The sequence below is a fragment of the Aristolochia californica genome, unplaced genomic scaffold, assembly GCF_029961685.1.
Source record: "Aristolochia californica isolate CCGP_79_NKW_82.1479 unplaced genomic scaffold, dmAriCali1.0.hap1 SCAF_4, whole genome shotgun sequence".
Classification (NCBI taxonomy): Eukaryota; Viridiplantae; Streptophyta; class Magnoliopsida; order Piperales; family Aristolochiaceae; genus Aristolochia; species Aristolochia californica.
In genome coordinates, this window is record NW_027182103.1 from 39,210,210 (window position 1) to 39,236,420 (window position 26,211).

Sequence of the window (26,211 nt, forward strand, 5' to 3'; positions counted from 1 at the left end):
TAACATTCAAGAGGAGAGACTATAACAATAAATGTACTAAAAGAATAATAACATATATAAACATCAAATTGACTTTTAGAAGAGACCAAGTTATGGAAAATAGTGTTTAAGAAGCAAGCCAGAATCAACAATGTCACCGACAATGTGAAAGATTAGAATTAGATATTCATAATAATGAAAACAACAAGCCAAAAAGGTTGAAGGAAAGTGTTGTAAAGCATAATAGAGAAATCTCAACTTGGAAATATGGAAAGAAGACTTTGAATTCCCATAAAAAAAAAATATTGACAACACCAATGAACCATAGAAACGAAAATTACCCAATGACCATAGTACTAAAGTCGTAACCAATGGATACCAATTGAAGGTCAACCAAAGAAACATAGAATTTTCACGTAAATATCCTTAATTCAAGAAAAAAAAAGTGCATAGAGCAAATGCCTAGAAGCCAAAGAACAGGAAAAATAAAACATATGAGAGGAGATAAATGACTGCCCCTCTCCTCTGTCTTAGTTTTCTCAGAGTGACTTTGATCTCTAAATTCTTGCTTCAATAAAAATTTGTTTCTAGCCCCCAAAGTTTGCCCATGAATTAATCAAATAAGACAACAACCATATATCCAAGCAACACCAAAAACTATTATTATGGTATGATCTTCTTCCAAATAATTACTCTGGTCCTATGCTTCTTCTTAAGGAATATTTTCAAACATACATTTATGTGTCCTTTGCAAATAACAACTATTTTCAAAATAAGATGTAGCCATCCAAGGTTGTAATGCTTCCGACTTGAGATAATTGCCACGAGGATCGCACAAACACTCTCACTAGAAGCATTTTCACTTTGTTGATCATTTGAAACAAAAGAGACGAGTGATCTTATCTTGGCTTGCCCCTCTTTGGGGGGTTAGTCAACATGACTTAGGACATGATCTTCATGCGCATTACTCAGTTCATGTCCTGATGTCGTTAGGGAGCGCCAAATTTCATGTCATGTACATGATCATCCATGACTCAGAAGTTCATGTCCCAAGAGTAAACGACGAAAAGTGTTTTCCGCCCGATTTTGAGAATCATGTACATGACTCACATGTGGGGCTCTCTCTGGCGCACATCGTCTCTCTCATTTATGCTCATTTCGTTCCTGCAGTCCCTCTGTCGTCTCCCTAAACCCCGAGCTCTCTGCTCCCTCTTTTCTCCCTCTCGGCGTACCGTCAGAGCGCCGCCTCTATCGTCGTTGTCCGCCGCCGTTGCTCGTTGGCTCGCCGCTGAGGAAGACGACAATGGTTTAATTTTTCCTAAGTTAGGAAAAATCAAACTATCGTCATAAAAATCATTAATTTATAAATTTTATTTATAAAATATTTATTTTTTATTTATTTAATATATTTATTTTATGATTACTATAATAAAATAATGATTTAATAGTCATAATTAAAATATTTATAAAATAAATATTTGATAAATTATTTTGGCATAATTATCCAATTGCTATAGTTAATTAAACCAATTGTTTTAAATTTTGTGATAATATATTATTAATTAATAATACATAAAATATATTATATACAAATATATAGTGTGTTAAAGTTATGATTAGATCAATTTTTTCTCTTAAATTATTTATTTTTAGGTTAAAGTATATCATATGTTATTAATAAATTAATAACTCAATGTATTACTTTTGTTTTTGTTATTTATAACATTATTTATTTATTATTTGTAATTAATCATGTGCATATTTAATTGGCTCATGTAATTACCATATTAATGCATAATAAAATATCTAATTCAATTAATACATATATTAATATATTTAATTATACATTAAATAACTTATTCGTGTAGTAATAATGGTTGTTTTACCTAATTTGGGGTTTAAGGATTATGTTGTAATTAAGTGTACTGTAAGGGTTTAGGGATTCTCTTATTTTTTATATTTTTTTCATGGGGCACTAACACTGGAAACTGTTTTTTAGTTCACATAAAGTCGTCAACACTAACACCAAGTGCGAAGATGATCTTCATGTACATGACTTACATAATCTTCATGCTAGACATGAACTTGAACTCCAAAAATTCATTTAGGGGACTAACCCCCCCTTTGTTGCTTATTTCTTTCTCTTCCAAAGAGTCTACCTAAATATTTTTGTCTTTGACATGGGGGTTTAGTAGAGACATCATTAAATCTCTAATCTTGCACAAAGACATAAACTTGTAGGACAAAGACTCAAGCTAATGACATACATATAAAGTCTATGCCGTCTCCAGATGATTACACCTACGTCATAGGATTAGGAGGTGAGAATGGATTTGAATTTTAGGTGTGCCCAAGTGACCAGAGAAAGGCACTGACGGTTTTCATAGTTTTGGTTCAAGAGTCAGTGGTGAAGCTTGTGGCAAGTGTCGTACTAGTTGCGAAACCTTAGCTGCAACAAAAAAGTTGTCATTCGCTTGTCACTTTCCTTCGAGGATTGGAATCGCAACACCGACGACTTAGGTGTCAAAAATCGCTTTGTGGACAAGGATTTTGATATTAAATTCGATAAACCATTTGATAAAACAAGTAGAGAAAAAAAGCCTACAACTTTGACTCCATGGCGAAGAGAAATGGAAGCCCAATCTACCATACAAAAGCGGAGTTTAGCAAGAAAAAGTGAGCCAAACAATATTGAAAACTAGGTTGATAAACACTATTGTAAGTAAAAGTTGAATAGAATAGAAGAACATTAAATACTAAAAGTTAGGAATCACATAAAATAAGTGCTTCAATGTCTCTGTGAGTTGATCGAGGCAACTCACAAAATTTTCTCTAATATCATGTTAATTTTTTGGAAAAAAACAATTCATTAACTTGTTAAATTTGAGTACATTGAGCCTTTTATTTATAATTGAGAAAAGGCATAGAATCGTAATGAAATTAAACTATCGATGTCCCAATTACATTCAGAGTAAAATTCTTAATCATAATAACAGTAAGCATTTACTTAAAGATAAATCTTAAGACAATTAAATAACTTCTTAAGTAGAAATCTGAAATACTAAACTTCTTCCTGGGTTATAACTCCTTCCTATGATATAACTTTCATAAGAGATGTAAAATTCTTTCGTGTCTATTCTTTAACACTTGATATTAAGCAGGTACTCGAACCTTCTTTAAAAATGATCATATTATCCCCTTTAATCATACAACTTGAAATACAAAGTGGGTGTGGCGTTAGTATTTCATCCTCAAATACAAAGTGAGCTGGGTTTAAAGTTGGATTGGACTTGGGTCATTGATCTCTCACCAATTACATTAGGGGCCTATTAGTGCACTCAGTAAGTGAGATTTCACTTTTACTAGATAAAGTACCAAAAAAAAAAAAAAAAAACGATAGGTCACTCTGTAAGTTACGAGTGAAATTGAATTACATAAGTAATTCACTTTCACTCGTTCAGTTCCCTTGTCAAAAGAAAGAAGGAAGGCCGGTCTGCCCTCACGAGAGTTGAAAAGTTCATCATCCCCAAGTTTGGCTTGCATGAACAAAGCCACCCCACAACAATGTCTTCAACCCAATTCCTTCTTCTCTTAATCAATCCATTCTTCCACGAAAAACCCACCTCACCCGCACCATCTCATCTAATTACTTGAACTCTACAATCGCACCTTGGGGTGGAGGGTCACGAGCCAATTCTCTGGTTAGATTCCGTGAACTCGAACCTATATTAGAGGCTCCATGGCCATCGACGCTAGTTTTGAATGGCCAAAAAGAAGGAGACGCAAAAGAAGAATTCAGCTTCTCGATACCAAGTTTCTCCAACATCGATATCATTGAAGGAAAATAAGTTACAGTGCCGCAGTCACAGGCCAATTCTCCGGTTAGATTTCGTGAACTCGAACCTATATTAGAGGCTCCACGGACATCGACGCTAGTGTAGAATGGCAAAAAAGAAGGAGACGCAAAAGAAGAATTCAGCTTCTCGATACCAAGTTTCTCCAACATCAATATCATTGAAGGAAAATAAGTTAGAGTGTCGCAGTTGTTCGACTTGTGGAACGGAGCAGAGAAGGATTCTTCCCTGAAACCACTTGTGTCAGCTATGTACATGATTGCCAGGTTGGGGTTCATACAGAAAATTGTATATTGAGAAAAAAAAGAAAATTTCGGGCAAAAAAGAAATACAAGAAAAAGAGAAAACTTTGCAATAGGGCAGATAAGGGTTTTTCCCCAAAACCACCTATGTCAGCTATGTACATGGTCGCCGGTTTGGGGTTCATAATGAAAAATGTAAATTGAGAAAATCCATTTAATAGCAAACTTAATGAATAATTAATAAAATAATTAATTTAATTTTTAATTATTTATTAATTTATTGCAAGTTAAAATCTATCTTAATGCACTTATAAAGAAAGTTAAGTACAAATATCTTAAGAGTTAATAAACTAACTTTATATAATAAAATATCCTTTTTATATAAATTGATGATGGTTAATATTATATTTAATTATTAGTTTATGAGTGAGAATTTAGATATTACAAAATTATAATTTGATTAACTATTTTAATATTATAATATAATTATTTGTTTAATTATTATTTTTAGATATTTAATTAATTAACTTATATTAATATAATTTTTTAAGTATTTCGTAATTCATCACAAATTAAAATTGATGTTTTTGTTTATTAATAAAAAAATTTAAGTAAAAATTATAAAAGTCAAATCTATCATAATATTTTATTAATAAAAATTCTCTTTCACTTTACACTGCACTTTCCATTATGCATACTAATACAAATAAGTACTTTACATTGCACTTTTCATTGCACACTCTAGCACAAAAAAATAATTTACTTTCATTGGAAATTTCCTTTGACTTTGACTTTGACTTTGACTTTTCCTTTCCACATCACTTCCAAAGAGCAGACCCCCTAAATTGGAGTGAACGCTTCAGCACGAGCACGCTTATCGTGGTGCCAACATTTCTTTTTTCAAAGCTTCGATTCGTGGGTTTCTATAGCTCTATTAGTGTCCTTTGTAAGTGAAATGTATTTCACTTATGCTAGGTAAAATGCACTAAAACCCGTTAGTGCCCTCTGTATGTTGGGAGGGAAAGTGAATTCAGAGGGGTCAAGCTCTGAATTCACTTTTCGTCCATCAATTAAATCGGGTTGTCGGGAGGGCTGTCAAATGAAAGCTTGGAGAAAAAAAAAAATTGGCTCCTCTCTCGCTCGCGACCTTTGGCGATTTCAATCGGCCCCTCTACAACCTCTCCCCGGAGCTCGATGAACCTCTCTTCCTCTCGCCATTCCCAGTACCAACGACCTTTAGTGACTTTTCTCCCCCCTTTGCAACCTCTCTGGCTCGATTAGAAAGAAACTAGGGTTTCTTCCTGAAAATCGAAGGTTCGTTCTTTTTGTTGTTTCTAAATCATTCTTTTGCTTCTCATTTTAATTTTCGGCTCCATTTTCGGAATCGTTCCTTTGCCACTGCAGCCCTTCTCGTTCTATCCGATAGAAATTTTGGTAGTTCTGTAAGTTCTATAAGTTCAGAATCGTTCCTAACCTATACCTTTGTTTTATGTCACATTGAGTCCAATTTCATAAATTTCATTCTCTAGATTGTGAGATGAAGGGATGGATGCCATAAGATCCTCAAATTTCAGAGGTGAGTGTCGGGCAGTGTACTGGAACTTACAAAACTTACAGAACCTGTATCTGACCACTGTTTTCAGCAGTGATGTTGGAGATTATCTAACATGCTTCTTTCTAGTGTGTTTGTGTATTAAACCAGAGAAGTTAATGATCTCGTTGATCATCTAGTACACATTGGAGTTTCCTGTGATCACCTAGTTGTGATTGTCTAGTAGGAAGAAAACTTACAGAAGATGTGATCACCTAGTTGTGATCATCTAGACTCTCTATATTAGTTTGGTGTTTGGTGTTATGATCCAAATTCCAACTCAAAGCTCAGGAAGCAAACCATTGAAAAAGGAAGAAAATATAAGATGCAAATGTAGTTATTCTAAGGAGGTCAGAATTACATTCCTATATTTTTTTTCTAGAGTGCCCATCTACATTATTTATGAACTTATATCTTAGCTATGAACTATGAGTTTGAGTCTAGACACACTGTACTAAGTAATTCCAATTCCACAACCACAAGAAAGTCATGAACAACATTCATACCCAACAGCAATAGCACTTGCATCAAAACTTCCTCTATCAATAACTGTATTGAAATGGAAATCCCTGTGTGAAAACTTTCGATTTCCGACATTGCTAGTCTTAGACTTCTCTTTTGCTATCTCTGAAAGAGATGGAGAAGATTCAACCAAATTTCTTTTGGACTCAGGTTCATCATCAACTTCTGCAATCCTAACAAAGAAATGAGAGTTCCTAAATCGACTCCAAAAGTGTTTGAGTTCTTTCTTTGTGTGTTTCTGGGGTTTTATTTTGCTGCTTACCATTTTGGTCAACTAAACTATTTTTACTCATGCCAACAACAACCTTAAATGGGGTTATAACTTTGGTATCCCTGCTTTGATATGGAAAGCATGCCAGTATATGAAGTTGTTCATCTGCAGGTAAAATCAAGGTTTTTGTCACGAGTACAAGTTCAAGCTTGTTGCACCTTTGTCACAAGTACAAAATCAAGGTTTTTGTCACCAGTGAAGAAGATGATTCAAATGATGATTATAGTGGAGAACATTGTGATGATAACAATGCAAATGAACATGAAAATGAAGACAATGATAGTGGTGATGATTTTGAGGATGATGTGGACACTCAAAGAAGTACTCAGAGGGAGTCTGCAGTGCAATCTACAAGAGCAACGTATTTTCGAGATGTATTAGCAATTCAGATGTGGCAAAATTATTGACTATTATGTTTTAATGCCATTAAATATTTTTTTGTGCTGTATTTTGTATGTACAGTTGTAGGTATTTTATATTAATTAGGTTATTGAGTTATATTTGTATTATTTTTAATTTTATTAGTACGATGTTTGCATAATACACTGGGTAATGAATTTAAACAAATATAATTGCATATATACATTAGTTTAAGAGTGAGAATTGAAGCACTTTTAATATAAAAATTACATTAAGTTTTTGGATATTATAAAAGTAAGTATTTGTGTAAATATTTTACTTTTTTATAAATTATGTTAATAAATTAATATTATTTTGATTTTACTAATATATATTAAGTTAATAAATATTTTATAATATCCTTTTTATATAATTATTTCGTATTTAAATATTACATAATTAAAATTTGATTACAATTTTAATAGTATAAAAGTAAGTATTTATTTAATAATTAAATTTAATATATTTTATTTATTAACTAATATTAATTTAATATTATGAAAGTCAGATATATCAAAATATTTTATTTAAGAAATAATCTCTAAACTTTAAACTGGTGCACATTGTATTGTACTCATTAACAAAAACAATTACTTTATATTATGTTTTCCACTGCTCACACTAACACAAAAGTTCTTCGCTTCCCAAACGGGGAAAGTATTTACACTTTCCTAGTAACTTCAAAGAAGTGGTAGCTGCCTCAGAAAGCCGAAGCACTGGAGCAAGCCTAGGTCGAAGAAACGGAAAAGAAAGAGCTCAATGATGAAGATAGCAGAGGTCCAGTCGACTACAAAGAAACAGCGAGTTGCTACTTATACTCACATCAAAGGCATCGGTCTCGAGGTGATCCTCCTGCTCCCTCGTTAATACTTCTTTGTCATGCCAAAATAAAAAATACATTCTTTCGTCTCTTTTGCCGTTGGGTCCCCCTGCATTTTTTGCTTGAAGCAACGTCTCCGGCTAGAAACATAAGTAGTCTTTAGTTTTAAGCTTTTAGGAATTAGATTTTTCGCATTTATTTTGCCTCTGTTGCGGTTTTTCGTGATTTCGAATTGTCAAAATTTTGCAAGTTTCTCATTACTTTTTGGTTGTGGTAAAAAATCTAACTAAAGGAAAGGAAAAGAGACACTTCGCTGGCTCTGTGTTTTGTTTGAATGGTTGATGTAATTCGTAGTTTAGAGAACTTAGGTGGTTTAATATAATTGACAAATTTTTAGAGCCGTGGCAGTATCTATGGAGTTTATTCGTTCATTATCTGTCGCCTAAGTTGATTGTGTGGAAGATCATCAAAGAGGCAAGGTGACTATCTTCAGAAGGGAGATAGTGTGACAGTAACTAGTATTTGTTTTTAGTAACTAATGAAAGTTATATCTAGTTCCTGGACTGTGTGTGCCTCTTAGCAACATTACTTTTAGTGCATAATTTATGGAAAATTCTTACCAGAGAGAAAAATAAGTTGTATAAAGGATAATAGGATGCATTCGTGTCAGCACAATCCTTTTCACATAGCCTTCCTGTTGGCCCTTATTCGTCAGGGTAATATGCTTTTGAAGGTCTGGATTAATGAAATTTTGGCTTTGGTTTCTAATGAATTATATTATTTTTATTATTTTTGAATGTTTGCTTTACCCTTGTGAGACTTGAACTCAAGAACTTGAACTAAAAACCCAAATGTCGCCATTGAGCCAGAAACATTAGTCATGTTATTGTTACCTCTCTGAAATGAGATTTATCATCTTCTTGTGACTGTGTAGACCTTTTGTCTGAGTAAGCTGTATATACCTTCAATGTCATTGTTCGAATCTTCTTAGGCTATTTCTCCTGATGATTGGGTCTTTAGTCCATATTGCTCATGTTTGTAGTTTGCACTAGAAATATTTTATAAACTACTAAGAGCTCAGTGAGTATGCACATGACAAACTAAGGACTTGCTATTTATGCAGTCATTCAGCCCTCATCATGTAATAATATGGTATGTCATGGCTTTGTTGATGAGAGTGAAGAATCTATAGATGTAGCTAGGACTTAAGACTAACCAAAAGTTGAGTTTGTTGTTCCAGGAATTGAAAAGGTTTTATTAAGCATGCATTTTTGTTGCTTTTCCTTTTCTAGTAGTTGGAAATAGTGCAGTGTAACCTAAGGCCATGTGGTCTGATGGTATTCTCTTTACAACCAGGAGCGTCAGGTCGCAACTTCGAATTGCGTCACGCCCTCTCAAAAAAAAAAAAAAAAAAAAAAGTGCAGTGCTTTTTTTTTTTTTTTTTGAAAAAGGCGGATTTCATTAAAGACAACAGCCTACAATGGGGGATGATCAACACAAGGAGAGATCAACCCTGTCTTTTGCTAATTTTTTTGTGTGCCCATTGGCACTTCTATTAACATGAGACCAGCTGCATACAACACTATCAGCAGGGAAGCATATCTCAAGATTAAAATTCGGGTGCCTCCAGTGTTAAAATTGTTTTGGGAGCTCAAATATTTCGATTCTAGGTTTTGGTTTGTGGATTATATGCATTTCTGCTTTATTCCCTTGGCTATCAATTGATGTTAGTGTCAAGAATGAAAATTAGAATTTTTTTTTTTGAAATAGGAAAAAAACTGGAATAAAAATTTAATTTACGGTGCTTCAGATGAGTCTTGGCTACTATCTTGATTAAGGACTTGTTAATGCTTACAGCTTCATGATTTCTTTCAAATTCCCTCTTTGTGTTTATAACATTGTTTCATTTCATGATAATGCACCTGTGCATTTCAGCCTAGTGGAGGCGATACATATGGCTGCAGGATTTGTAGGTCAAGTGGGAGCCAGAGAAGCAGCTGGCCTTGTTGTCGACACGATAAGGCAGAAGAAGATGGCAGGGTGGGCACTTCTACTAGCTGGTCCTCCTGGTACTGGCAAGACTGCATTGGCTCTTGGAATAGCTGAGGAGCTAGGAACCAAGGTACTTTTCATATTATTTGGTTTTCTTTGGTGGCGCATGCTATTGTGGCAATTCCTCTAGTGCATAAATATGGACAAACATATATACACCATGGACATGAATGCACAAAGAAAAGATGATGGGGACATCCCTCGTGTGCCACCGATTACACGAGTCTATACTCAGAGACACCGGACTACGACAAGACCCACCATGTTGTGGTTGGGGAATTAGGTGTTTAGGACAGATTAATTGTTATTTTATTTGTTTATATTTTATATTGTCCTTAGAAGTAATTTTATTTGTTCAGGGGTATTTTGGTCTTTAAGGGCATTTTTACTATTAGGGGTATTTTGGTTATTTTGAAATGTTTTAGGGTTTTGGGTCGCTATTTAAACCCGTTATGCTTATAATTGAGGATCATTGATGAGTTGATAATTTTTCTTCTTCGTTCTCTCTTTCTTCCTTCTTCTTCTCCTTCTTATATTTCTCTGTTCTCCTTCATTGCAACCATACTTGACGCTCGTTCTGCGTCAAAACATTTTCTGTAGGTGTTATCAAGCTAGGTAATAAGCCATTTTTTGGTTGTGGATATATAAGCCTTACTCTGCATGTTAGTTATCGTAATTTAGGTTTGCTCAGCCTGGAGAAGGGCTTAATCTGAGTTACATAGCATAGCCTAAATTCGACTACTGCCTTATTGTCCTAATCAACCGACTTCATTGAGAAAGATTACTTTTTTTAGGGCAAGAGATTGATAGCGAGACCTTAAATCAAATTGTGGGTCTCATGATATATCTTTTTTTGAAAAAGTCTCTCCTTAGTCTCATGATATATCTCAGTATAGAGAATGTGAGCAGGGATCTTTATTTGTTTATAAACTCTCCCAGCGGGTTGGTAATCCCCGGAATAGCTAAAATTTGACTAATGCCTTATTGTTGAGCAATGAATGGCCCAAGTCACAAAATTCTAATGGGGACACCAAAACAGAGATCTGTTTCTAGGTTGTCCACAATTGAGCAGCTGTCATATATATATGATGCCATTTTTTATTTGCTGATGTTTACATATTATATTACTACAAATGATCAAATGCAGGTTCCTTTTTGCCCTATGGTGGGATCAGAAGTCTATTCCTCGGAAGTAAAAAAGGCTGAGGTGCTTATGGAAAACTTTCGAAGGTCAATTGGTCTGCGTATCAAATAAAATAAAGAAGTCTATGAAGGAGAGGCAAGCTTTTCCTGCCAAGGACTTGAGAAGAGTGCATTTTACTTCTCCTTGTCAGTTTCATTGTACAATCCTTTTTTCTTTTGCCTGGGAATGGTTCTATATCTTATGCTTGTTGTTACTCTTGATTAGGTGACTGAGCTTTCTCCTGAAGAAACTGAGAGTTCAACTGGTGGCTATGGAAAAAGCATTAGTCATGTTATTATTGGACTCAAAACTGTTAAATGAACCAAATAGCTGAAGTTGGATCCAACTATATATGATGCTTTAATTAAAGAGAAGGTATGAAAGACTCACTCCTATGCCTATTTACAGCATTTTCTAATCAGGTATAGTAGCTTCTGATAGAGAGTCAGTCATCTATAATATATGGTGCAGGTTGCTGCTGGTGATGTTATATACATTGAGGCAAATAGTGGAGTGGTGAAAAGGGTTGGTAGAAGTGATGATTTGGCATCAGAATTTGACTTAGAAGCTGAAGAATATGTTCCACTTCCCAAAGGGGAGGTTCACAAAAAGAAGGAACTAGTTCAGGTATCTATTATTTTACTGTACTCGGTTTTTTATGAAGGTATTTTTGGGATCTAGTGCACTAGTAATGTGTATCACCTTGGAGCCATTGTTGTAATCATGGTTTTACTTTCATAATATTGAGGTAAAAAACATTTGTAATAGTTTCTGTTATTTGTCAATTTCCTCTACAGGATGTTACGCTGCATGATCTGGTTGCTGCAAATGCTCGCCCACAAGGAGGCCAAGATATGTTAAGGAATTGTCCTACATAGATTAGTGAGTACAAAGATTTTGAGTTTATTAGTTGGGAAAGAGGCTTCTTAAGGTGGTTGCTCATTTTGGGATGAGCCTTAGACCCAACTTTATATGGTATCAGAGCAGGTACTCATATATGGGTCTACACCTAAACTATCTACTTGTAGAGCCACAAAAGAGGGCCTACACCTAAACTATCCACTTGTAGAGCCAAAAAAAAAGGGGTCTACACGTGAGGGGGAGTGTTAAGGAATAGTCTCACATGGATTAGTGAGCACAAAGATCTTGAGTTTATTAGTTGGGAAAGAGGCTTCCTAAGGTGGCTAGTCATTTTGAGATAAGCTTTAGACCCAACTTTACATATTGTCTTTGATGGGTCAGATGATGAAACCCAGAAAGACTGAAATTACTGACAAACTACACCAAGAAATAAATAAGGTCTTTTATTTTATCCTGGACATATTTTTTTCTTCAGAATAGTAATCATATCGTGCCAGGCATAGTAAAAGTTTCATGGAAACAGGTTGTGAACAGATATATTGATGGAGTAGCAGAGCTTGTCCCAGGTGTTCGTTCATTGATGAGGTATTATCTTCTTCCTAAGTCTGGTTACTTACTAGAATGCTTGGTCTTACGGTGAGTGTCAAAATGTTTGAAGGTTCATATGCTTGATATGGAATGTTTTTCTTACCTTAATTGTGCTGTAGAAAGCTCTTTATCACCCATTGTAATTTTTGCTACAAACAGGGGGATCTGTAACATAAGGTATTTATACTATTAACTTCAATTGTCAATTTAAAAGCTGAAAGGGCATGCATATTTTTGTGGCATAGTTGTTAATCACTTATTATTTTCTCTTGTTTTTGTTGATTTTGGACTTACAAAGGAACAGATATGAGCTGCCCACATGGCATACCTGTTGATTTATTGGATCACCTAGTGATCATACGAACGGAGACTTATGGACCTGCTGACATGATGCAGGTATTTGGTCATCTATCATTAGGTGGCACACTGGCTTAAGTTCTTGTATTTAATGGTTGGTTTTTCCATTCCCAGATATTAGCAGTATTTGCCCAGGTTGAGGAATTGGTCATTGATGAGGAAAGCCTCATCTACCTTGGAGAGATAGGGCAACGAGCATCACTCAGGTCAGTTGGCTTTTTTTTTTTTTTTTATCAATTGTATAATTATTGTTTCTTACTTGAATACACTTCATTGCTAATGGCAGAGGTTTTTTTTCCCTTCTTCTAACTTGTCTCAACTTGAGTTTTGTGTGTGAACAATTTAAACAGTAGTAGTGTACTAATGGAGATTTAAGTAGTTGATACCATAGTGCTTGTGCATCCTAAGTAAGTTGGAGGCCAATATTGGTAAATAATAGTGAAATGCCACAAGAGTTCCAAGCATGGAAACGAATTTAGGAGTAGTATTATCAATTTGATTCTAAAAAGCGGGTAGAACTTTACATGCCTGCCAAGTCAACAAGGAGATAATGCTTTGATTTTATCAATTTCTGTCTTTAATCTATGCACTTTCATGTAGATGAAGCTAAAGAAACTACAGGTTTTCATCCCTTAAATACCACTTTTGGTCATCAAAGTGCATTTATCTGGACTAGTTATGTTCATTAGATTAAATAAACTTTCTTTGATCTGAGCCTTGGATCACCTAATTGGAGATAAATTCAAAGGTAGCAGTGGTTTGGAACCTTTCAGAACTTCCTGTGAATAATTTTGTGAAGTCTCTGGAATCTTGTATTGTATATTCCAGGAAAGTTTAATTTGGACATGTTTACTGTGAGAAGCACATATGAAACCTTATCATATTGCATATATATTTCATCATAGCAGCATATAAACTTTCACTGAGTTGGTTAAATTATATAAAATTCATGGAACTTCAAACAGTAGACTAACTGTCCAACGTAAACTCTTTCTTGACTTGGTTGTCTTGGGTCCTGGCTAGGTCAAACCCAACCAAATCTGAGACAACTTTGCTGAGGATGAAATGTTTTCTTTAGTCGCTTATATCTGATGAAGATAAGAATTTGAGAATACAATGAAATGCGAGATCAGATGATGTTTTTTAATTTTTTATTTTCATTTGAATTTGTTTTGGTGGATTTAGATTGTGGGCTTAGCTCATACCATAGCAGACCCATAGTTTAAGAAGAACTAATACATGATCACCTATAAGCTTGAGGCTATTAGAATCTAATGAGTTTTTCCTAGTTAGTGCAGTTTGCTGACAAGCTGGTAAGAATTTTCGGGCTATCTCGGAAAAAGGGTATGGCAATAGACGTATGGAGTAAATTGTTGATATATGAAATTGTTGGATGTATATCAGATTTATTAGATTTATGGATACCACATTCTGATACAGTAAGCCATGCATGTGACATGAGATTGTAATCTATTGTTTGCAAACTATAAAATTATAAAGAAATCACTATGTCAATATGAGTTATAAATTAAGGTTTGAGTCTGAAGAGAGAGAAGACAACGTAGTGTAAGAAGATTTAATAGGTTAGAGAGTCAAATATGGGGTTTGGAAAAATGCAATGTGAAATCTAGATGGCAGAATGTGGTCAGAAGTGTTGCACGAGGTGTTCTTAATAGGGTTCAAAGTAAGGATGAGTGTTTTGGTTTTTTGAGATGTCTTGCCCATGTTAAAATCTGAGATATCTCGAGTGTAACATTACATATGTTATTCTTAGTCAGGGGTGAGATGTCTGGTCCCTTGGAAATCCGAGACATGTTGCCCCAAACATGAGACATTGATGAAACACTCACTCCTTAGAGCATAAGGAACATTCTCAATATTTTGTTGCAACTTGAAAAATTCTCATTTTGGAACGAACGAGGTGACTTCGGATGGAGCGCCACCTGGGTCCTCCCAAGCGTACCCCTCGGATATAGGGGAACAAGAGAAAGAAGCACGCCGACCTCCCCAACCTGGAATCGTCGACGATGGGGAGGCTCCAGTCGCGCGAACCCGACAGTGGCCAGCAGACAATGGAAAAATGGCGGCAACGGACGAAGATGGATCCTGGAGCACGGCGAAAGGAAGGTCTTCGGCAAGGAAAGGAAATCTTAAAACCTGGAAATCATCGTGGGCTTGCGGTGAGTCGAAGATCTCTCTGGAACTTAAGCAAGAGCGAAGTGAAAAGGTAATACGAATCACTATTAGAAATGGATGAAGAAGCTCTTTCATTTCGATCCCTCTGGCTTCAATTTTGGATTTTGTGTGAAGTTTCGAGGATGGGGATACGGGGAGAGCGCCGAGACTACGTGAAATCCGGATCGGAGAGGTCTTTTTCTCCCTTTCTATTTTTCAGAAAAAGGGGATTAGAGAGCTCAAGATAATCTAGCGAAGGGGGACTACCATCATGGCGCACGTCTACCTACTAGAAATTTTCAGGTCCTCTCACTACTGGAAAGAATTGCAAAGCTCGATCATAGCCATAGGTGAGAAGTTCGCCGAGGTTCCTCCGACGAGAAACTTAAAAAGTAAGATCCTCCCCATAAATGACCTCTGTCACTTCCCTCCCCTTCAAACTCCCAACCAGGTAAACCTAACCCCTAATACACAAACTCCAAACATCACCTTCCTCCCACCCCCTCAGAAAATCCCTTACCTCACGGCCCAAAACTTGTATAAACTTACCCTTAGACACCTTCGTAACCGGAAAGATGAAGCTCAGTAATGGCGTAATCGTGAATATCTGAGTGCTGGAATAGCACAAGTCTCGCGGAACGGTTCTGTGACTCCTTCCAGCTTGAGCACAAAATAGCTTGGATGGAGCCCCGGAAATGCCTGGTTATTCTCAAATCGAGGGAGGAGGTAGAAGATATTCTAGTTAAGGGGAAATGGTTGAAGGAAGATGGCATTTTGGTGTCGACGTGGGAAGAAACCCCGGTGTGCCAACCACTCAGTCAATGGGTCTCGGTCCGAGGCCTCTCGGTCGAACTATGGACGGATGAAGTGCTAAATCAAATTTTCAGCTCATTCGGAAAGTTGATACGGTGGTTAGATACCATGTCGAAAAAATCAAAGCTCGATGTCACGACGACTTTCATAGACCCAAACTCACGTTGGATTGAACCTTGTTTCTTGAAACTTGTTTTCGGCGAGAAGTTTGTATGGATTGAGGTTTCTTTCAGGGAAACCTGTATGTTGAGGTTGTCAGAGTGTCATCGAACGTGATGCACGACTCCTGAGTTCCCAACCTGTTCGACATCCGGACGAGTCAACTCAGTGAGAACTCAACAGGACCCCTCCTGTTCAGGTGAGTCCACATCACTCCCAAGTTCTGATTCAAACTCAAACTCGGGTTTGATTTCTTTGGGTTGTTCTTCGAGATCTGGCATGGTCCCGACTCACGATGCCCCTCTGTCAGAAGGGTTTAAATCAATCCCAGATTCCCAAAATGAAAAAGTGACATATGTGTCAGATTCCCCATCCACTCTCTCTGTCCCGATATCTAAAGCCCCTCGGGCTCCGACCCAAACGTTTCAAAATTCAAATTTAAAGTGTCAGGTGAGATCCCCGAGACATGTCCCCTCAAATTTAGCTTCGGTTAACAAGTCAACTTTATGTGATCCAACTATAAAATCGGGCTCCCAAAAAGAAAATGTGTTAGACCACACTCCCTTTCCCCAACCCCAACACGGAATCTTCTCGTACTTCGGCTCCAAGCTATCAAATTTCGTTAGGTCTCTCGTCGCCTCTGTCAGAAAGGTTACCTCGTCAATCTTCTCAAACCCCGAAAATACATTTCCTCTGTGTCTACTTCGTTTTTTTCAACTTTCCCAAGTTCACCCACGAGCCTTCTTTCCAACCCTCTCTTCCAAAAGTCCTTCCATGTTTTACCCCTCGTACCATGAAACATCCCCGCAGAGTATGAGATTATCTGTCGGTCACAAAGACTTTGGTATCCTCGGGCACTCAACTAACCAAAAGGAGTCCTTCAATCTAAACCTCAAACCAAGTTCCTCACTTGCTCCTCATCTCGAGGGTCCAATCAACAGTAACATCTCGGGACTTGTCTCTTCGAGCACAGAGATTACAGGGACTTCTCTCGTGGACATCACACTCTTCCCCTCAAACTCTGTCTACTTCGGGGGACGGAATTACCAACCTCTTATCGATTCCAGCTTCCATCTGACTACTATTGAGCAAGACTCCCCCCCTCTGAGAACTGAAAGGTCGTCGGCCCTTACCTCACCCCCTCAAACTCACATGGAACCCAGACATCCCGACCATCCAGACCCGAAAACACACCTCCTTTACATCCAGTAACTCCCCCTGTCTCGGCTACATATCAAAGAAGAAGAAGGCGTATGGAAAATGATGTTTCTTAGGGTGAATCTATTCGTCTCCCTGATAGAAAATACTTTGCTCAACCTCCTTCTATTCCTAATGATAGATCAACTCGTCTTGTGGAGGAACGTCAAAGATATGACGATGAGACATGGAATCATATGATGCATTTGGCACGCCTTATGGGTGTTGTCTATAAAGGTTAGTTGCCTGGTGACAGTACTACGTCAGGAGTCAAAAATCGAGGTATCAAATGATTTTGATATCTTGGAATGTCAGAGGGATTGGTGTTGCCCGGAAGCGCAACATGATATCCAACTTCCTTTCCCAATTCAAACCATCTATATCTTCCAACAAACAAAATGTCAAGAGATGACAGATGACGTTGCTAAGGAGCTCTGGTCGTGCCCCTCAATTCAGTGGGTGGTGGTAAATGCTATTGGTTACTCCGGAGGGATCTTTGTAGCTTGGGACACGACAAAATTCGATTCTCTTAATGTCATCGAGGGTCGTTTCTCTTTGGGTATCCAAATTAGAGATCTTTCCTCCGGAAGAATTTGGTGCATGGGCGGCGTGTATGGTTCGACCAGGTATAGGGAGCGAAGCCTATTCTGGAATGAGCTCAGTGTACTTTAGTAGAATTGGACTCTCCCATGGATATTTGCGGGGGATTTTAATGCAATCAGATACTGTCATGAGAAGAAACCTCTGTCAACCCAAATTTCTGCTTCAATGTGAGGCTTCTCGGACTTCATTGGCGGATGTGGTTTGGATGAGATTCCTCTCTCCGGAAAGAACTACACTTGGACAAACGGCCAACAACAACCTATCCTATCAAAATTGGACCCTTTCTTGGCATGTTATGATTGGATGCAGCTGTTTGGGAATGTTACTGGACGAGTTCTCAATAAGGTAGGGTCTGATCATTGGCCTATCATGTTGACCACAATTTTTTAAAAAATGGGGACCCTCTCCTTTTCGTTTTGAAAACTCATGGTTGATGGAGTATAATTTTGAAGTTCTTATTGATAGTTGGTGGGCTGAAGGTTCTAGCTTTGGTAGAAGGGAGTGGGCCTTTTCCTCTGAGTCTGAGCATAAAAGGAAAAATAAAGGAGTGAGCTACTAGTCGACATGCCTCTTTGGGTACCGCGAAAGCCTCCCTTCTCTCTTAGATCGCGGCCTTGGACCTGGTGGAGGAAGAAAGGTACATAACTTCTGATGAGTTTTCTTCCAGAATTTCTCTAAATTCTAAGCTCAATACCATTTTGTGTCAAGAGAAGATTTGTTGGAAGCAAAGAGCCAAATTAAAATGGCTGAAGGAGGGGGATACAAACACTAAATTTTTCCACGTCGTTGCCTTGACAAAGAGGAGATCCAACTGAATTACCTCATTATGCATTAATAATGTGGTAACGTCGTGTCGGACTTCGATTACTAACGAGTTGATTAAGTTTTTTACATATCTATATTCGGAGTGCCCCAATCGGTCGAAGTTTCAACACAAAACTTCTCTCGACTCTCTCCAGCAGCCGCTTTACTGATTGAGTCCCCTTTCTCTTATGAAGAAATTGAGTGGCCAATTTTGGGCATGGAAAGCGATAGGGCCCCTGGCCCTAATGGCTTCAATGGAGATTTTCTAAAAAGATTTTGGTCTCGACTCAAGGAAGATATTATTGCAATGATTCATAGTTTCTTTAGAAATGGCATCACCTTCCATAGTATTGGTACCTTTTTTTTATCACTTTGGCTCCGAAGAAAGCTAGTGTTGAGAAACGAGAGTATTTTTGCCCAATCAATCTTTTTATGAGTGTATATAAAATCATTGCAAGAATCCTAGTTCATCGTTTAAAAGTACTGCTTCCTATCGTTATCCACATAGGGCAAGGAGTTTTCCTTAAGGGGAGAGAAATTTTAGACTCCACAATGGCAACCCATGAGCTCATGGATCACTTCTGTGTAATCAGGACCTGAGAATCGCCCTTAAGCTTGATTTGGAAAAAACTTTTGACAGAGTAAATTGGATCCTGCTTGATGAGATAAAGGAAAAAATGGGTTTCAGAGAAAAATGGCGATTATGGATCAGAACCTGTGAGCTTGGCATCGTATTCCCTCATCCTCAATTATTCGGTCTGTGGTTATTTCAAAGGAACTAAGGGGATCAGACAAGGTGACCCTCTCTCTCCACTCTTATTCAATATAGTAGTAGAATTCCTCTCCGCTATGTTTTATTCGGCTGTTAATCTTGGATGACTTCCCCCTACTAGTCCCCAGCAAACTTTTAATATCCCTATTCTACAATATGCGGATAACACCATATTATTTGGAATCGGAAATATTGATGGAGCCAGAAAGATCAAAGTAGTTTTGGGCCTCTTTGAATTAGCGTCTGGGCAGAAAATTAATTGGGGGAAAACTTCCCTCATCGGATTCAATGTTGGCCCTGAGCTTCTTGCAGGGATGACAAATTTATTTGGTTGTTCAACTACTAACCTCCCAGCAACGTACCTTGGTCTCCCTCTTTTCAATGGGCATATATCCCAAAGTCTATGGAACTCGGTGGTCGAAAAAATGGAGTCCCGATTAGCAACTTGGAAGGGGCGTCTCCTCAGTATAGGTTGTAGGCTAATCCTCATTAAGTCTTGTATTGTAGGCATCCCAAATTTTGCAGTCTTTCTTGCCTTGTCTTTCTTCTGTATGTAAAACCATGGATAAGATGAAAAGAAGGTTTCTTTGGAGGGGATCAAGTGATACATTTAAATATCACTTGGTTTGATGGGATGATGTTTGTCTGCTAAAGACATTGGGTGGACTGGGGATTCAGAAAACAAAAGAAATGAACCAAGCTTTGCTCATTAAATGGTTATGAAAGTTCAACACTAATTCTTCTAATCTATGGAAGGATATGGTTTGTGTCGAGTTGGGTTGGAACTCTCCTTGGTGGATGTCTGGTAGAAATCGGAGAGGATTGTCCTCAATATGGAGATCATTGTACCGACTTCTCTAGAATTTTTCCTCAGCCAGTAAATTCTATGTTGTAAACGGTTGATCCCTTAAATTTTGGGATGATTTGTGGACAGGGCAAGAGCCATTGCGGAATTCCTTTAGGAATCTATTCCTCCTTTCTACACAAAGGGAGATGTCAGTTGCCGATGCTTTTGAGGGGGGGAGGGGGGGTCGGAACCTGCACCCTCGAAAGGGCCTTTCAGATTCAGAGGCCTTGGAAGCGAGTAGTTTATTGGATTCCTTGAATTCTGTCAAAATGAGACCTTTTGATGCGAACAAGCTTATTTGGTGGCTTGACAAAAGCGGCACATTTTCAGTTTCATTTGCATATAGTTACATTAATGGCTGGGGTTCGACGCAAAAGGGAGCATGATATCCACTTTGTATGGCGTTTTTATGCACCTCCAAAGATAAAATTCTTCATGTGAAGCGCTTGTCAGAGTAAAATTCTCACGACTAATGTGCTTAGTAGAAGGGTCCCACCCATCTATCGACCCCCTCTGTACTGTCTACAACACTGAAGTAGAAACCGCTAGTCATATTCTTTTACATTGCTCCTTCTCATAGAATGTGTGGACCTCTGTTCTATGTAAGATGGGGCTGCAATTTTGTATATCAGCTGATTTGATCTCCTTCAGCAAGTCGATCGTTGGCCTCCCCCTTCCTGGTCTCAGAAAAGTGATGATCTCCGCCTGTACCAGCTTTGTACCATGGGGGTTCTAGAATGAACGCAACTGAAGGCAGTTTAATGCTAAAAGTGAATCAGAAGTAAGAGTAGTGGAAAAGGTATCAGAGCAAATATCCTCTTGGCTTATAACTAAGAAGGTTTTTTCCTCCTTCAAACGAACCTCTATCCGTGATAATTGGAGTATTTTAGCAAGGATGCACTTTGGGATCAAGGCTCCAGCAATGTAGGAGTGGACCCCCCCGAAAGCTGGATACTTAAAGTTGAATTTTGATGACTCTTCTCTTAGCAATCCAGGATCACTAGTTTTAGGAGAGTTATTTCGGATCCATCTAGCAATCAATGTTTCTCTTATGCCGGCCCGTTAGGTATTTTTTATTTTACGCTGGCTGAGCTCTATGGCCTCCTCATTGGGCTTCTCATTTACATTGAAGGAGATTCGAAGGTGGTCATTGGATGGTGCGAGCGTGTTTCCCCTCCACTGTGGAGATTTTAGATATTACCTCACTACACTCTTGTATTTGGTCTCACATTTCGAGATCTGCAAATTCGATTGCAGACGTGTTAGCCAAACAGGGAGTGTCCCTGCAATCTCTTGTTGTGAGGAATTTGTTCCATCTTCTTTTGTAATTTTCTCTTATTAATATAAATACATCGTTATAAAAAAATAAAAAAATAAAAACAAAAGGAACAATTAAATAAAAACATCTTGATGATCAACTGAGGCTGCAAAAGCTGCCTTATAAGAATTTCTTGAAGAATGACTTTTTCTCAAATATGAAGATTATAAATTACATAAATAAACAACAAATAAAGCTATATGGGTTGTTAAGCAAAGGAAGATCTATAACATACAATAAATTAGTAACTACTTAGGAGAGAAAGAAAACTATAAACAAGCAAAATTAGAGGAAATGAAAAGGAAAGATGTAAACTGTGTTAAAATGCATTAAGAGTAATGAAAATGTTCTTGTTGGAGGATGAGATCAAATAAAGGCCCTGAAACTCTTATTAGTAACTAATGAACAAATTTGGCTGAAGGATTTTGGAAACACAATAGATATTTGTAGCAATGACAGAGTGATTAATGAAAAAACAAGAAGCTTTAGCAAAGATGAAGATTAGAAAAATTACGCGGCCAAATATGATATGTGAATGTTCATGGAAAGAGAACTATGCTCTTGAATAAGATTTTAGATAGAGAAGTGTTGTTGTTGCGCCTGTTATTAAGAACAATTGAGTACTTCCAAAGTTATAATTGTAATTGGTGAAGAAAAATATTGATCACTATGGAATTATGGGAGAATGATAGAAAAGAGGTGTAGGTGGATCACTAGAAAAGTCAAAAAGCGATTTCCTTGGGTGATGAGCAATTTTCTTCCCTGGGCAACATGTTGTGGAATATCAGGACAAGAATCGTGTCATCTTCATTGATCTAAAGACGGTGGAAGTTGGTGAAGATTGAGAAGAAAAATTGTTTGTACAGGAGTGTTGTAGCTAGTAAGAGAATGATAGCTGGGGATGTGGAGGGTGTACATAAAAGGATCAATTTTATGCTTGTATCTGTTTGAACTTACTATGAATCCACGGCACCTTGAGATTTGGAAATGATTAGATTTTTTTGTAATCCATAATATGATAAATAGAATTAATATGGAAGTGGCGTTCTGAATCCTTGGTCAATCTAGGACTGGTTGTAGTATCTGCGGTTTTAATGGAGAAATTCAGGAAATCTGTCTCTGCTGTGAATTGAGGTTTAAGTTTAATCACAACGAGGACTGTTAAGTATGAGCAGTACTAAAGTACAATAATATGTAAGTTTGAAAGATAAAAGACTGTTAAGGTGGTTTTATGACAAAGCTAGGAAAGGAAAAAATGAGAGATGAATGTACTAAAGAAGTGAGAGTAGCACTAAAAGACTTAAAGAGAATTTTTTGGTATGCTTTAAGTAATGCACCTGATCGAAAGAGTTGAATGTGAACTAGGAATGGAGATAAGGCAGATTAAAGCTTTTAAATACTTTTTCTAATGAATTGTTTACTTTCAAACAATTACAGATATTATTCCTATACCCTTGAGCATCTTTAACTAAAAATGCCTTGGTTTGTTATCTTCTGAATCGTATGGCTTGAGTGTTGTTTCCACAAATTTGGTCTTTATGTTTTATCAGGACTGCACAAACTTGATATCTATCATGGCTTTCTTCCATGCAGTTCAGCTGTTATCACCTGCAAGCATTGATGCTAAGATGAATGGTAGAGACAATATCTGTAAGGTAAGTTAATTTCATCTTTTGCTTGGTCAAAATGGCTTTCAATGACCGTCACGTCCATATCTGAGCACAGAGAGCTTTCATTTTTTGGTGTAACTTTTGCTCCCTGTAATGTTTCTTTGGTGTATGACGGTAATCCTGATCTTTCATATTTACTCCATCCAGGCTGATCTACAGGAAGTCACTTCTCTCTACTTGGATGCAAAATCATCAGCAAGTCTGCTTCAGGAAAGATACATCTCTTGACTGCCATCGTTCTGATCATCCGAGTAAAAAAAGCATATGCTATATGATTGGAAACAGAATGGCATCCTAATGCAGAAACCTTGAAATTACAGCGTTTGCGTTTGCTATGTTTACTTCATGCTTGTACGGCCAAAACAGATCAGCACATTTTCTGAGTTGACCAGGCTATCCACTCAACCCTACTCACAACAAGATTGTACGAGAAATATGAACAGTATACCTTCTACGCCTCGTAGAAAGGTCAAATTGGAAAACCTCGAGACCCCTGATGACGTCACACCTGCCTCAATTCTTCGTGAGATGAGAAAAGATCAAATTGAGTTCATCACCCATCGGTGTTTAATTTACCTTGTTCCCAGGGCATACGTCGCAGCATGAAAATAATGGTAACAAAGGACATCACAATAACTTAGAGGGAAATGACCAACAAGACTACTACAGTAGAGAGCCGTCCAAGGAAATCAAAGAGAAAACATTACTAAATAAGAGCAGCAAAATCCTGTTATCAGTCCACGAAACAGCTTTAATAAACAATTCATCTGATAGATCAATGATCAGAGAGAGAACATGATAATTTTAATAATAAGAATGCTTCAATAATATTGATAACATGACCTTACCATCCAACGCCTGCCTAATGAACTATGCTGTACATATACGGCTTCAACAATTCCACCGAATCATTTGCTCCAATTCTCCTTCCTTTCCTCCCCAAGGTAAAGCTGTCAATCATCTATTCCTGCACAACACCTACCTCCTGTTCTACACGCCAGTAGTTAGTGTCATTGTACTCCAAAATGCCTACATCATCTGCACCTGTCTCAGGTATCTTTGACATGATGAGGTTCCTCCTCAGAGGCCCTGCCTCCCCCACTATTCCTTCTTTCAAAGCCAGCTCCATTGCTTTCTCTATTCCTTCCAACTCGACCCCAACAAATTCCACATCCTCTTCAAATAAAGAGAGCACACTCCGTGAACTCACTTCATTCCCCTTCAGACCATTGCTATAACCCATCTTGCCACTCTGTCCATTTGGAATCCCGGGTCCACCATCAGACTCTGAACCCATCACCGACCCCTCTGCTGTGTTTGGTTTGATATTTGTATGAGAAGCCACTCCGTCCTCAAATGGATTCCCATTTGACACACCCACCATAAAATTTGATGATGAATCAGACCGCCCTACCAACTCAGGTTGAGCCCCCTTGTCCGTATTCAAAACTCTCTCATAAGAGTAACCATTGGTAATGTTTCCATTTGAAATACTTGTACCAGAAGCAGACACGCTATTTATAGATGAACTTGATTTTTCAGCTATTGCCTCCTCTCCAACCACCACCTCATCATCGCTGCTACTACCACGATTGGCAGATCCTCCAGTGCCATTGAGATTAATCTCATCCATCCTTTCCAAAGGAGGACTAGTGCTCAGGGATTCATTTGCAACTATATCTTCTTGGAAAGTAAACCAGTTGGAATTAGTAAACACACAGCTGCAGCACAGATTTGCCATTTCAAATATCAGGTAATTAAAGGAAACAGTTCTCATTTGCATTATTCATAGATTACAGTAAGGATCCATAATTTGCTCCTAACTTCAGACAAAATTCTCATTACACACTGGTATCAGATCACCAAGAAATTTCCTGGCTCTTTACCCAAATGAGACAACAGAAGATTCCTGAGCAGATTTCAGACTCATCCATGGTACACAATCTAGCTGTCCAGATCAAAGAGAAAAAAATAAATCCCAGTGGGCTAGAAAAAATACCTCTCACGATCATCTCCCAGTCTTAGTGATGATATAACAACTTCAGCAGATTCATCTTCAAAGTAAACATCCTGTTTACAAAAATGCATATCAGAATATTGGTAATACAGTATTCAGTACAGAAATGCAGTTCATGAATATAAAGGTAATGAAACAGTTCTTTTAATAGTAAACACAACAATTTAAAATGCTTGCAATGGTAATAAATAATAATGTCAAATTACCTCATCATCCCGCTCAAGGTAACCATGGACCTATGCAGTTAGCACATTTGAAGAAGTAATTATTGTAAGAATAAAAAGAAAGTACACAATTAAGAAAAAGTATTCTACACAATCAGCACCAAGTGACCAAGTGATACCTCTTCACAATCTTCATTGTCATACATGTTGTTATATCTAAAGGCATTGCTTATATCATCAGCCAATGCAGATACATCATAATCACGGTGATGGAGTTCTTCATCATCACTGTCCCTTGTCCAGTCATGCAAGGCACTTGGGCGGCTGCAGATACAGGATAATGACACCACAACTCAGCCAAGTCCAGAAAAAGTTTATAAGAAATATTCCTCCCCCCCAAAACCAATGTGCTAATTACATGAAAGAATTTCTCATGAGAACAGACTAACATTAGTGACAAGTACCAATTTTTTTTATTTTTTTTTGGTAATGAACTAATCATAAATACCACCTGACATAATGCCTTTACCACTATTCACTTTTTTTTTAATAAATGTTTCTTGTAATAGTCCCAGTAATTCATTGTTGCTGAGAAGAGGAGACCAAAATGAAAATTAATGGAATATGAGTTTAAAAAACTTGACATTAAGCCAAAATGGCGAAACTAGACAAAGGAGGGACTAGGAGGGGTTGATCGTTACAATGAGAATTTTTCAGAGCATTTCAAATCCAGTTCCAATATTTCAAAATTTATTGCTCTTGAATTGTTCAGAGGCAAGATTTTGATCTTTTGGTAGATAACTGATCAATTGTTCTACTTGTGCTAACACATGCAGATTGAGAGTTTAAGCATACATACCCACAAGCCCATAGGTAAACATTTTCCACAGAATTACGTTCTTCTAAAATATTAGCTTGCCAATCAACCCATTCAGAATTTTCCTATGAAATGA

General features: G+C 37.4%; 1 protein-coding gene and 1 long non-coding RNA gene across 3 annotated transcripts in view; one reads left to right on the plus strand and one right to left on the minus strand.

The window, feature by feature from the left end:
• The first annotated feature begins 7,562 nt into the window (after positions 1-7,562).
• On the plus strand, positions 7,563-23,701 carry LOC137961852 (uncharacterized). 2 transcript variants are annotated; one of them, XR_011115089.1, is made up of 12 exons: positions 7,563-7,701; positions 9,614-9,800; positions 10,878-11,059; positions 11,139-11,288; positions 11,385-11,540; positions 11,711-11,795; positions 12,298-12,359; positions 12,482-12,539; positions 12,661-12,758; positions 12,834-12,925; positions 23,001-23,062; positions 23,225-23,701. It is a non-coding gene; the product is annotated as an uncharacterized lncRNA (long non-coding RNA). The 2 variants fall into 2 exon arrangements; XR_011115088.1 differs by having other exon boundaries at positions 12,298-12,539.
• An 86-nt stretch (positions 23,702-23,787) lies between these two features.
• LOC137961851 (uncharacterized) overlaps positions 23,788-26,211 on the minus strand; it is a 46,657-nt gene continuing 44,233 nt past the window's right edge. Inside the window, exons 16-20 of the mRNA XM_068808455.1 lie at positions 26,118-26,200; positions 25,438-25,582; positions 25,301-25,330; positions 25,077-25,147; positions 23,788-24,798 (exon numbers count right to left, since the gene is read on the minus strand). Of these exons, the coding sequence (XP_068664556.1) occupies positions 24,039-24,798; positions 25,077-25,147; positions 25,301-25,330; positions 25,438-25,582; positions 26,118-26,200 (1,089 nt within the window). The 3' untranslated portion in view covers positions 23,788-24,038. The remainder of the gene's footprint in view (positions 24,799-25,076; positions 25,148-25,300; positions 25,331-25,437; positions 25,583-26,117; positions 26,201-26,211) is intronic.